Raw genomic sequence first — 12919 nt, forward strand, 5'->3', positions numbered from 1 at the left:
ATCTCCTATACAAAAGAAACAGTTCAGAAATCATTAAATATGAGACTATATGATGGAGACCATCAAGATGGGCCTCACGGCCGAACTAGTTAGAGGGCCTCATGGCCGAGTCCATTAGCGTTAGAGTTTAGGAGTTTCCATGTTTTAGTATTTCCTACTAAGTCTAGGTTTAGAAGTTTCTATATTTGAGTATCTTTGATATTTAGGAATCCTAATTTGAGTCTATCTAGAAGTTTCTAAGTTCCTATAAAAGGAAGTCAGGTCTGTCCTTGTTATTCAGATCAGAGAATATTATCAACCAAGTTTATTATTAATCAAGTTTATTGTTTATCGTTATTTTATCAGTTTTATTTCGTTAGTTTAGTTTATTAACAATGGTGGATTCCATTACTTTTACGCTTCCGCAACAATCTACATCACTATAGAGATGCAACGGAAATGTTTGACACCTCGATATCAACTCTTCACCACCTGGGGTTGTAGAGTGCTCCACCAGTTGGGTTGTTTGCTCATTAAAGCGGTACGTGAGCTCGATTCAGGACGACGTGAGACAGTTTGGTCCATATCTGACGTGGCATTAAGCACTGAGACCTTTCCGTAATACCAAAGGACCACGATTACAAGTCATGATACATGGCGAAAAAATAATACAAAGATAAAAAAAAAAAAAATTTCAAATATTATTTATAAAATGATAATATTTGAAACTAATTATACAAATTCATCTTTTTCTTTTCCTCGTCAAATCCATTGGCCACGTTATACAACAGATCAACAGATATTGTTTAGAGAGAGAGAGAGAGAGTAGAGAGAGAGAAAGTGGAGGCGAAAGTGTGTACTTTGATTCTGATATATATATACTTAATAAACAGGGAATGAATACATGAACAGGAAGCACCCAGCTCTGTTCTCTTAATCAAACTCAAAGTTATAGTATTTTTTTTTATTTCATTTGTTCTTGGGGGTTCCTTTCATTCTACTTCACTTGGGAATCATTTAAAGTCTTTTTTTCCCTATCAAATCAATTGGATCTAACACAGTGAGAGAGAAAAGACCATGAGAGTTTAGAGATTTTGATTTCTGGGATTTGTGTAAGTGGAATCTGATTGATTTAAAGACATGGGTTGTTTTTCATGCTTCAATTCAAAGGAGGATGAACAGTTAAATCCTGCAAAAAAGAGAGATGATATTCAAATAGAGGCAAACCCCAATGTTGCTAAATTGTCATCAGGTAAAGGTTTCTATTTTTGGCCCTTTTTTTTATTGGTTAAACTGATTTGTTTTGTTTGATTTTGGGCATATATTTATTTTTTAATTGATTATGTTCAAATTGAGTACAAGAGAATCAGAGTAGAACAATGGACATAAGAACACAAGAGATTAGGTGGTTTGATTGGTATGACCTGTATAGAAAATAGCTAGATGATTTTACTATGAATCAGGAACTACTTGTTTGAGATCTCTTTTTGAATCCTAACCCATTTTTGCCATCTACCTAATTTAGATAACAGCTAATTTTATCTCTTTCGAGGAAGTCGAATTCTACAATGAAAAACTAGGGCATATTAAAGAGAGTGGCTCGGGTCAAACCCGAGTTGTATACAAGGATAGGCACAAACAATTAGGGGCAAGGACATTTAGAATGGCCGCGCTTCATGTCTTAGATCGGCCCATAATTAAGACACTTGCCAAAGATTACTCCTATGGTAATACCATTAGAGCTATGTTTAGCCTTGTTGAATTCTATACAATTCCTCGTGTGTACTAACCATGCTCTAAATTTTGCATTTTTTTTCTTCTAGAAGACCCTATTTGCATCTTCTGGCCTATAGTCTTCTAAACAAGCTCCCACTAGGTTCTTATGAAAATATTCAATCTCCCCACGCATAACAATAGGCCATTGTGCGCCTGAAAATGAGAGACATACAAACCACTTGGGCCTCAAAAGCCTTTTCTGGGTCGCAATTTTTGTTTGTGATATCTTATTCGAATTGCTTCAGCATATACCGTTTTACCATAAGGTTTAGCAGCTTGGCCATTGAATGAGTTCCAAACTGTTTTCAAAGTTATCAGTTTTGTTTTCTTCAATTTAGTGGAACTTCCATGAGTTTTTCATTTTTCTGCTTGTTATGATTTGTAGTTAGGTAATAAGAAATTTGTATTCTATTATTGGTAATTTGATACATTTTCTAGTAATAGAGCTTGATTTAGCTACTAGGAATCCTAATTATTGCATCTGGTAGGTAACTTGGTGTCTGAACTCATTTTAGATTAACAGTCGTGGATATGTTGGCTTCTACTGTTGTGTTTTGACCAATACTTAGGATTAATTAGATACTAGCATTTCCTGCTAATTAATTCTTTGTACTGTGTAATGAATCTTGGTTTTTCCTCATCTAATTGAAATGCAGGAGCCGACAGGTTGAGATCAAGAAGTACCCGTGGAGGATCAAGAAGGGAATCCTCGGGTCGAAAGGATACACCTGATAATCATATTGCTGCTCAGACATTTGCGTTCCGAGAGCTTGCAGCTGCAACTAGGAACTTCAGACCCGAATCTTTATTAGGGGAAGGTGGATTTGGGTGTGTCTATAGGGGACATCTCGAAAGCACGGGTCAGGTAAAAATTCCATCCTTGATTATTTTATTGGATATGTTCTTTTCACCTAGGATGTCACCATCGACATCCTTTTTCTTAACAATATTACACGCCATGGCTTGAGTGTAGATTATACTTTGTTGGAATTTATGTATCATGGATAGTTCTCGATCTTGTTTGACACTTGCGTGCACTTTGAGTAGGCTGTGGCGGTAAAACAGTTGGATAAAGATGGGCTCCAGGGGAATAGAGAATTTTTGGTGGAGGTTCTCATGCTTAGCCTTCTACATCACCCTAACCTTGTAAATCTTATAGGTTATTGCGCTGATGGCGACCAGCGTCTTCTCGTGTATGAATTCATGCCCTTGGGATCATTAGAAGATCATCTACACGGTAAATCTCGAATACCTCTTGGGCTTCTCAAACATCTGTGATTTCAGATTTTGTTTAGTGTTTCTTGAGCATTCTGTTGCGATCACGAAGTTCTTAATTTCTTAACTTGTTCTCTTAGCTGCATTTTGAAAAAGGTATATAATGGTTCCAACTATGCATCCTATGTTAATGAAAATTGCACGTATGTTGAATTGTTTTTACATAATCTTGGCCGTGAAAAAAGAGAAAAAAATCATGAGTTATTTTTGTATAGATCTACCAGCTGATAAGGAAGCACTAGATTGGAACACAAGGATGAAGATTGCAGCTGGTGCAGCTAAAGGGTTGGAATACTTACATGACAAAGCAAACCCTCCAGTTATCTACAGGGATTTCAAATCATCCAACATATTATTAGGTGAAGAATTCCAGCCAAAATTGTCGGATTTCGGTTTAGCAAAGTTGGGCCCAGTTGGAGACGAATCACATGTGTCCACTAGAGTCATGGGAACATACGGTTACTGTGCTCCCGAGTATGCCATGACTGGACAACTGACAGTGAAGTCTGACGTTTATAGTTTCGGGGTGGTCTTTTTGGAGCTGATCACTGGACGTAAGGCCATCGATAGCACCCAGGCTCATGGACAACAGAACCTTGTTGAATGGGTAAGCTTGTCTCCTTATAGTGGTTGGGATGAACTTAACTTTTCTCTCTTTGTCTTTGATTTCATCTTAACTTCATGTTAGGTGGTGTACGTGTTAGTTTGTTTTCTATTGCCTGAGTTTGTCTCGCCTAAATTTGAGTTGTTTGAGTCTGGCTTGGTCTAGCCAAGGATTCGGGAGCATAATACTACAAGTCTTATTGACAAGTTTCTTGTTATGACAGGCAAAACCGTTGTTCAATGATCGTCGTAGATTTCCGAAATTGGCAGACCCACGGCTGCAAGGTCGTTTTCCTATGCGGGGATTATACCAGGCTCTAGCCGTGGCATCCATGTGTATACAAGAACAAGCTGCTAGCCGACCTCTGATTGGGGATGTGGTGACTGCATTGTCCTACTTAGCATCTCAGTCATATGACCCTAATGCACCTTCGGGGCAATATCGAAGTAATGGTGATAAGGAAAACGGAAAGATTGGCAAGAATGAAGAAAGTGGAGGTTCTGGACGAAAGTGGGACTTTGAAGGTTCTGAGAGAGAAGACTCTCCCAGGGAGACGACGAGAATGCTCAACCGAGATTTAGATAGAGAGAGAGCTGTTGCTGAGGCCAAAATGTGGGGTGAAAATTGGCGAGAAAAGAGGCGGCAGAGTGCACAAGGCAGTTTTGATGGTTCAAACGGTTAGTTAGCGCCAACACCGTGTGAGCTCTCACATTCTATCTTCCACCAGCGAGTTTTCATGCTTTTTCACCATTGACATAAAAACAAGTTTGGCAAATGCATCAAGGACTGGGTTGGTCTCCTAATAACAGAGACTTGGGGTTGTATGCATTAATTTGTACTGAGGGAATGAAACCATTGTTGAATAGTGTATGTTTATCTGTCAAAAGTTGTATGAAAAAAGTGAAAGAAACCGACACGCAGTCGCGATCTTTCTTCCTTGTTCCGTACCCTAGCAGCATTTCCTAACTTGATTTTGTTTCAGAAAGTCTTTTTTTTTATGGTAAACATTAGTGTTTTTATGCTTGATCAGTATGAGCTAATTTCCTATTGTTGTAGTTGTGATTAACCAAAATTTGGATGTAATATGGTTGGGCTCGTTTTGGGTAGGAAAAAAGAAAAGGTGTTCCCTTTTCTTTCCTTCAAGCCCTACTCCACCACGACTTGTTCTCCACATCGCCAAGCGTTGCACTTTCCGACAAATTGCCATTTCGGACCCTCAAAGGAGGGAAACCCCTTTGCGGAACAAAGAGAAGAGAGAGAAAAGAAGAACGAGGAGAGAAGATGCACAACCGATTGGCCAAGCAAAGCAGTTGTTGGCAGGACGGACGCATAAAAAGGTCACTTTGCACCTAAAAAGTCAAAACGTTGAGGTTTAGGATTTTATCTAGTTGGGCCAATAAGTTCAACAGGCCCATTATCATGGCCCAACTAAGAATTGGTCGCTTTTTTCATGAGAAGTTTTATAGGCACTGCATTGGCTGTATGCACCCTATCACAAGAGTGAGAATAGATAAAAGCTGATTCTTGATTTTGGGATTTAAAATTGTAAGAACAATCAGACAACATGGAGGAGGAATACAAAACCCTAGAAATTGTTCAAAATTCACCCAACAATTCCTCTGTTTTCCACTTATACCTCAATAACCCATCTCATCGAAACTCACTCTCACTCGATTTCTTCACTGAATTTCCAAAAGCCCTTGCTTCCCTCGATGAAAACCCTAACGTGGGTGTGATCATCATAGCCGGTCATGGTAAAGATTTCTGCTCTGGAATCGATCTAAATTCCTTAAAATCCATCACGAAATCTCAATCCAAGGATCAAGGAAGGACGAGAGAGCGTTTGCGACGTCAAATTAAGGGTTTGCAGGAGTCGATTAGTTCAATCGAGAGATGTAGGAAACCAGTTATTGCCGGAATCCATGGAGGTTGTATCGGAGGTGGTATTGATCTTATAACTGCTTGTGATATCAGGTATTGTACTGAGGATGCTTTTTTTAGTGTAAAGGAGGTTGATTTGGCGATTACTGCTGATCTTGGAACACTTCAGAGGTTACCAGGGATCATCGGATATGGGAATGCTATTGAATTGGCATTAACTGGAAGAAGATTTTCGGCTTCAGAAGCGAAATCTTTGGGTCTTGTTTCTAGGGTTTTTGGCTCCAAGGATGCAATGGTTGATGGCATTAAAGCTGTTGCTGAAGGTATATATCTCTCTCTAACTACATTTGTTGTTCCTGATTTAAACCTTGAATTTCTGATACTGCAAACTTTTTAATTAGATAATTCTTAGCTACCCAACTCCAAGGATTAAATTTATGTGAGTTTTCTTCCAAGTTGATCATTGAAATGAACTCTATATGAGTCATGGAGGTGGAGAATTCGGGTTTCAGTGACCTACAAATATTGAAATCCTTGAGATATCTTTGTAATTTTCTTCTTCATCCATTGTGAAAATCATCCGAGTCATTGTTTGGCAAGGAATAGGTCTCTCCGACGGTCCGACCGAACCACGTCAATCTCTTGTGTGTATGTTGACTTCCGTTGTTGCTTTTCTTGGTTTGCTTGTATTTCTTCATAACACACTTGTCCCAAATGATTAGCAAAGTTTAATTTCGATAAAATTAGTAGTTTTAAATCATTAGCTATATTGATTTAGATCTCAGTTTGAGTCGTCGCTGAGTCGGAACCATAACAATCTAAGTGTTCAACTTGATTCCGTGTTGTGGAAATCTTGACACTTGAAATGTTGCTGTTAACTACTCTCTCCAAATTCAAATATTATATGTCGACTACCAACCCATGTTTCTTAGGTGTTGTTTTTTTTTTCCTGAGTCTGAATCTGAAATCTGAACCAATCTATGTCTAATTTACATGTATAGTTTGAGTTCTTGCATATGTTTACATCTCTAATAAATTCAGACCTTAAAACAACTCCCTTTATCAAATGCGCATTTGTTTCATAAGCTGAAAATGTATGCATTGGATACAAAGACTTGTTTCAACATCTTAAGATAAAAGCATGCAAAACAACTAAAATTACAGATAAAACTTATTCAGATTTCAGATTTGAAAGAAACAAATGTCACCTTAGTAATATCTCCCATAAGCTAGTTCTTTCTGACAGCACTGGAGAGAGGTTAGAATTAGATGCTCAACCTAGAACGGGTGGAAGAGGATTAATGGCGAGAACTGTTTAGGTACAAAGGGTAGTAGAATGACTATGAACCTAACTCACGGAAAAGAATTCAATTATGTTTCTAGTGAAGCCTTTTCTTTCTTCTTTTGTTAATGGTCAAGATAAGAATAAGCAATGGGTTACGATTCTAACATTTTAAACCTCATTCTTCATACTTTCATTAAATATGATAGAACTCGGAGGATTCTAAATCTCTTAAAGTAAATTTTGTTCTTCGATTTGGATGGAACAGATATATTGGAAAACCTTTTCATACTGAAATTGAGTTAAATTTTACGATTTAACAAATGTGTAATTTTATCTCAAGAGAAATCAACTTTGTGCTGCTTTTCTTTATTATAGATTTGTACTAAAAGGTCAAGAATGGGATTTTCAGGAATAGCAATGAAGTCGCCTCTTGCAGTCATCGGAACGAAAGAGGTATTGGTGAGAGGTAGAGACATGAGCATCGATCAATCATTAGATTATGTAGCTACCTGGAACTCGGCAATGCTTCCATCTGACGATCCCACAGAGGCGGTATCATCCTACCTTCAAAAGAGAAAACCCGTCTTTGCTAAGCTCTGATAATTGATTCTCGAAATCTCTCCTCCCCCCTTCAAAAGAGGGGAAATAATGTTAAATAATCACAGGTATGTTCTTGTGTACCTTGGAACGGATTTAAACAGTAGCAAACCCCATGGCATCTGTAATAGTGTTGTTGTAATTGTTAATAAATATGGTTACCTCTATGTTGTTTTCAGTTATTCAACTCTCTTTGTACTCCCCATGTGTAATTCTTTTTCACAAAGTTAAATGGATTTTGTCCGAAAAAGGTCAAGTCATCTGACTTCATACACATGAAATGTTTGTACTATTTTCATCTGTTTCTCTCTTTTGGATGTCCTACAAGAAATGTCGGGAGACTAGAATAATAGGAATTGTTGAAGGGTGGTTATTTTCCTGTCATTGTTTGAAACCCAAAGTCAGCTCATGTTAGGCATTCAGACGAGTCAAGCATCCCAAGTCATATAAAAACAACTACTTCGAAATCTAACTTTCGGGGTAGGATAATGTTTGTGTCTAACTGTTGTGATTTGATTTGTCTGTTCGAGTTGTAGTAGAAATTGTATTTGTTTATCTGTAATAATCTAAAGAACTATTAATTTTCTATTTCTTGTTATGTAACTATTGTAACGATTATATTATTTCCAGTGCGATTGTTTATTTTCTAATCTAATCTTTTCATTGCCCTCTTTTCAATTGGGAAAAGGAAAACATTTTCCAATTCAATCAGTCTGTCTCTCTCTCTCTCTCTCTCACTCTTAGACTATATATCAAACAACAATTCCATCTGTCAAACATGAGTCTTTTAGGCCCCCTCTTTCTTAGCTCAGAGTATTGTAGTATTAAGATCAATCAAACTATACTTTAGTATTAATTTTACATTTTTATGAATTAAGTATCTTATTTTTTTAATAAAATAACAATAAAAGATTAGATGGGCCATTTGTATTACTAATGATTGTTTTTTTACTATCATATCCAATTTGACTGTTTTTTAATCATCTTTCTAAAAGTGAATTATTTTGAATTAAACTTTTCTTAAGACCAATTCTTTTCCCTCCTTCTATCAATAATAATCCCCAAGATCAGCTTACCTTTTTCTCTAAACATTTATCATCCAATCTCTTGGTTCTATCATTTGTGCATAGTCTATATATCAAGTTCGTCAAACAGAACATAATATCGTATTCGTTAGTTGTAGTTTTTTATGTCAAATATCGATAATAGCTTGTCGCTAATGGTCTTAGACGATTGTTATACTCCCACATTGAGAAAGTTCAGTGACGGGTCTTAGTCATGTGCTCAAACTTAATAAATGTCAATGTCTTTCGGGTGAATTGATTGAGTTTTTGCCAAGAAACAAATTCCACGGATGTCGTTTAGACAAAATCGCTATACGCTATTAAAAACATTGTATGTCTATACATCTAGTAGCCCTAAAAAAATATCATATCATATGTTAAATTAGGAACAATATTAGAAGTAGTAGGGTTAGGGTAAAGTATGGGTTGGTTGATGAGCAAACAAATCTTTTAACCAAAAAAAAAAAAAGATGAGCAAACAAATGAATTATGAGACAGGCTGGGTGGTGTGGTGGTGGCTGTGAAAGTTAAAAAAAAAAAAAAAAGAAAGAAAGAGTAGGACCCCCCTTGTTGTCCCTAATTCAACAAAAACAAATGAATTATGAAAAAGGAAGCCATGAATGAATGAATGAATGAAATCCCAACCAAAATACTTCCTTCACTCTAATAATAATCTTACCTGTAAAGCTTCCCTCCCCATTACCAATCCAAACCCTTAGAGAGAGAAAGTTGTAATAATCTTCTTCACTTGTCATTTCCACACACTTGCTAGTAGAACAACAAGGAACAAGACTAGTTAGAAAGAGAAAGAAAGAAAGAGCTGTTTCATGGATGGATGGTGTCAATTGCTTTTTTCCACCTACTTTACTTAGCTTCAATTTAACACAACCCCTTACTAGAGTTGACATCTAGTTTGTTGGTTGTTCAGAACTCTGAAAAAAGGAGCTGCCTTTTTCATTCTTTCTTCTTCTCCTGGGAGGTGATATCTTCTACCTCAAGTAAAAAAACAGAAGTTAGAGAGAGAAAGAGATGTACAATCCCAGCAGCGCCGGTGCAGCTACCACCCCTTCTAGGGTTTATCAAACTTGGAAGGGCAACAATGTAAGTTATGATTTCATTTCCTGGGTTTTGCTTAATTCTTGTCTCTGTTCTTAAAAATTAGGGCTTTAGCTTACTTGCCTAATTGAGAAATAACATGAAATTCCATCGTTTTGTACCAATATTTTCATTAAGTCTTCTGTTACCTGATTCAACTTGGAGTTCTTAATCATGGGTTTGTTCTTGTCTAGTTTCTTAGACAGTATATGTCACATCCTAACTTTCACACAACTCTTTGTGTGCTCTGTGGCAATGAAATTTCCTTTTAAGGTACTATATAGTTCACATTTTCTTATTCACTCGGAACCCGGGTTGATCAGATGAAGATGGGTAGCTACTTCATCTTGAATCCCACTTACTTCAAATCTATACATATTTATCACTACTCATTGGCATTACCCAAACCTCAACTAGGTTTTCTGCATTTCACAAGACTTATTTCGATGATTCCGTTTTGGGAATTCTTGTGACTTACCCTTATTTGGGTGATACGCAGATATTTTTTCTTCAAGGAAGATTTATGTTCGGGCCGGATGTGAGATCGTTGGTACTGACTATATTCCTCATTGCTGCACCTGTAGCAGTTTTCTGTGTGTATGTTGCGAGAAAATTAATGGATGTGTATTCTCATCACCTCGGAATATTAATCATGGGGGTTGCTGTCGCATTCACAATATATGTGAGTATTCTCTCTATCTGAATCTTTTTTCCCATGTAGCTACATGTACTTCATTTTATAGTTCTCATTTATCAATAGCATTATGGTGTCGGAGATTGTTGACCATATCAGTTTCTGAAGAGAAAAGAAGGTGATGTAGTTTTCCCTCTGAAATAGGCGAATATAGTATTTTGTTTAGTATCCTACAACTTTTGACTTCCATGAACTTTATATCAAAAGATAAACGTATAAAAGCATGATAATGTCATTATATGATATTCCTTTGCAGTTCTTCTTAATTACAAAGCTCATATGCTATAGGGCTCTCTAGTGACATTGTTTTTAATACTAGTACCATTTTGTTTCCAAGTTGAAGTTATTCACTTTGTATCAAATCATGTATCTAATACACATGTTTTCAAAAATATGCTTCCGTGAACTTTGTGACCTTCCTTTGTTGTACATAGTGGAGTACGTTTCTCGCCGACTGAACCGCGTAATCTTTTGTGTTCATACTTCATACTAGTATATAACCTTATCTTGGTCCAGAAGACTGATGCAACTAAGGACTAGAATAACCTTTTATCAAGTTGCAAAAAGTTAGACCTAACTCGAATCAAATTTCACTATCATCTCTGAACCTTTAATTTGACTAGTTGGAACTGATTCAAGTTCGCCTTTTGTTCTCTTCTCTTACCATACTTTTCCAGGATTTAGCACTACTCTTGCTTACATCTGGAAGAGATCCTGGTATAATACCTCGCAGTCCACACCCTCCAGAGCCAGAAGGGCATGATGGTAATGCTGAAAGTGGTGGTGGTCAAACCCCTCAATTACGTTTGCCTCGGACGAAAGATGTAACAGTGAATGGTATAATTGTGAAGGTCAAGTATTGTGATACCTGTATGTTGTATAGACCCCCTCGTTGCTCACACTGTTCGATCTGCAACAACTGTGTGGAACGGTTTGACCACCATTGCCCTTGGGTTGGGCAGTGTATTGGACTGGTAATATTCTCTCTCTCTCTCTCTCAATTTATCTGGCACCTATAAATTTTGCGACTAATCATTGCACAATAATCCGTCTCTTTTGTCGTTTCTTGAATGTTTGTCTTTATCAGGTCATTTCTGAGTTTTTTGTGTGACCTTCATTATCTTAACCTCGTATATATTTAGGGGATGAGGAAGTATCTGAATACTGCTACTTTTTTATTCTTTGTGCAGAGGAATTACCGTTTTTTCTTCATGTTTGTTTTCTCGACTACTCTTCTCTGCATATATGTATTTGCGTTTTGCTGGGTGTACATCAAAAGGATAATGGATGCCGAAGAGACGACTATCTGGAAGGCAATGACTAAAACTCCTGCCTCAATTGCACTGATAATTTACACCTTCATTTCGGTCTGGTTTGTTGGTGGTCTTACAGTCTTCCATTTGTATCTCATAAGCACAAACCAGGTAAGAAACGAAACACCTGAGTTTTGTGTGTTGACAAAAATAATATTTTTGTACTCCAAAGAGATTGATGATTCAATTTTTATTCCTTTTTGGTCTTCGGCAGACTACTTATGAGAACTTCAGATATCGATATGATCGTAGAGCAAACCCTTATAACAAAGAAGTTGGAGGTAACTTTAAGGAGATATTCTGTTCAAGCATTCCTTCATCCAAGAATCAATTCAGGGAGAAGGTTCCCCTAGAGCCTGACGTACCATCAAGAATAGTCGGCGATGGATTTATAAGTCCAAACATGGGAAAAGCTGACGGAGATATAGAAATGGGTAGGAAAGCAGGATGGGCAGAAGCTGGATCAGGGCTAAGTGATCTAGAAGGGCGGCCCAGCAACACCGATGGGCTCGACAAGGATGGTCTTTCTCCTGATTTAAGTCAAACTCTACCAACTGAGAACTTGGATGGAAGAAGTGGAATACATCCGAGGAGGTCTAGTTGGGGTAGAAAAAGTGGGAGTTGGGAAATATCACCTGAAGTTCTTGCTTTGGCAGCTGGAGTTGGAGAATCAAACAGACATACTGGTGGGAGCACAACAGGTGGGAACCGATAACCTTGCCCGGAAAGAAGAGAGAGAAACAAATCTTTATTCGATGTCAATTAAGTAGGTGGGTCGGCATTGGTGGTGGTATCAAAATCAACCAAAAAAGAACTTTCGTTGTTTTGGTGGTTCATGTTATCGAACTGCTAGCATGATTTGGGTAGGGACTGAGAAATTTTGCTATGCAGGAGTTAGCTGTTTGAGCCCCACATTGTCTGAAGAAAAGAAATCTTGTGATCCCATCCATTATGAGTTGTGTGCATTTATATGGAGCTGAGCTAACCCGTTAATGTGTTACTTTTTCTTTCTTTTTTTTTTGTATGTGATGACTTTTATTGGATATTCATACTACCACATCTGAATTTGATTCTAACCTTTTCGTATTTATGTCATTGAATATCGAACCACAATGAAATAATGAGCATGATCACTGAGGAAAATTGAATCAAGATCTTCCCATTTCAATGAAACTAGGTATTCTACAATGTTATTTAGGACACTGCAAGAAGGACATCAATCAAAACTAAATAGAGAGAAAAATACAACTCATGAGTATGATACTCAGAACGGGGTAGAACTGATAAATTAATTAAGAAAGACATTAAAATGGGTAAAATCTCTTGCTTGATCACATGATAATCCTAGAAATTTCA

The 12919-nt window shown here is 37.2% G+C and overlaps 3 protein-coding genes across 4 annotated transcripts; all 3 read left to right on the plus strand.

The window, feature by feature from the left end:
• The first annotated feature begins 279 nt into the window (after nt 1–279).
• Nucleotides 280–4658, plus strand: LOC147553520 (serine/threonine-protein kinase PBS1-like). Its single transcript, XM_086666071.1, has 5 exons — nt 280–1231; nt 2412–2620; nt 2803–2992; nt 3246–3637; nt 3858–4658. Exons 1-5 carry the CDS (start codon nt 1120–1122, stop codon nt 4314–4316), a joined length of 1362 nt encoding a protein of 453 aa, XP_086522197.1. The 5' UTR covers nt 280–1119; the 3' UTR covers nt 4317–4658.
• A 467-nt stretch (nt 4659–5125) lies between these two features.
• LOC147553521 (delta(3,5)-Delta(2,4)-dienoyl-CoA isomerase, peroxisomal-like) lies at nt 5126–7671 on the plus strand. The gene is made up of 2 exons (XM_086666074.1): nt 5126–5838; nt 7210–7671. The coding sequence occupies exons 1-2, from the start codon at nt 5199–5201 to the stop codon at nt 7398–7400; spliced, it is 831 nt and encodes a 276-aa protein (XP_086522200.1). The 5' UTR covers nt 5126–5198; the 3' UTR covers nt 7401–7671.
• LOC147553522 (putative protein S-acyltransferase 7) lies at nt 7210–12651 on the plus strand. 2 transcript variants are annotated; one of them, XM_086666073.1, is made up of 6 exons: nt 7210–7465; nt 9390–9562; nt 10056–10238; nt 10928–11224; nt 11441–11674; nt 11778–12651. In XM_086666073.1, the coding sequence occupies exons 2-6, from the start codon at nt 9491–9493 to the stop codon at nt 12276–12278; spliced, it is 1287 nt and encodes a 428-aa protein (XP_086522199.1). In that variant the 5' UTR covers nt 7210–7465; nt 9390–9490; the 3' UTR covers nt 12279–12651. The 2 variants fall into 2 exon arrangements, with proteins under 2 accessions (XP_086522199.1, XP_086522198.1); XM_086666072.1 differs by lacking the exon at nt 7210–7465 and having other exon boundaries at nt 8847–9562.
• Nucleotides 12652–12919: the final 268 nt, after the last annotated feature.

The sequence above is a fragment of the Eschscholzia californica genome, unplaced genomic scaffold, assembly GCF_041429995.1.
Source record: "Eschscholzia californica isolate CP2 unplaced genomic scaffold, dmEscCali1.0.p SCAF_3, whole genome shotgun sequence".
Classification (NCBI taxonomy): Eukaryota; Viridiplantae; Streptophyta; class Magnoliopsida; order Ranunculales; family Papaveraceae; genus Eschscholzia; species Eschscholzia californica.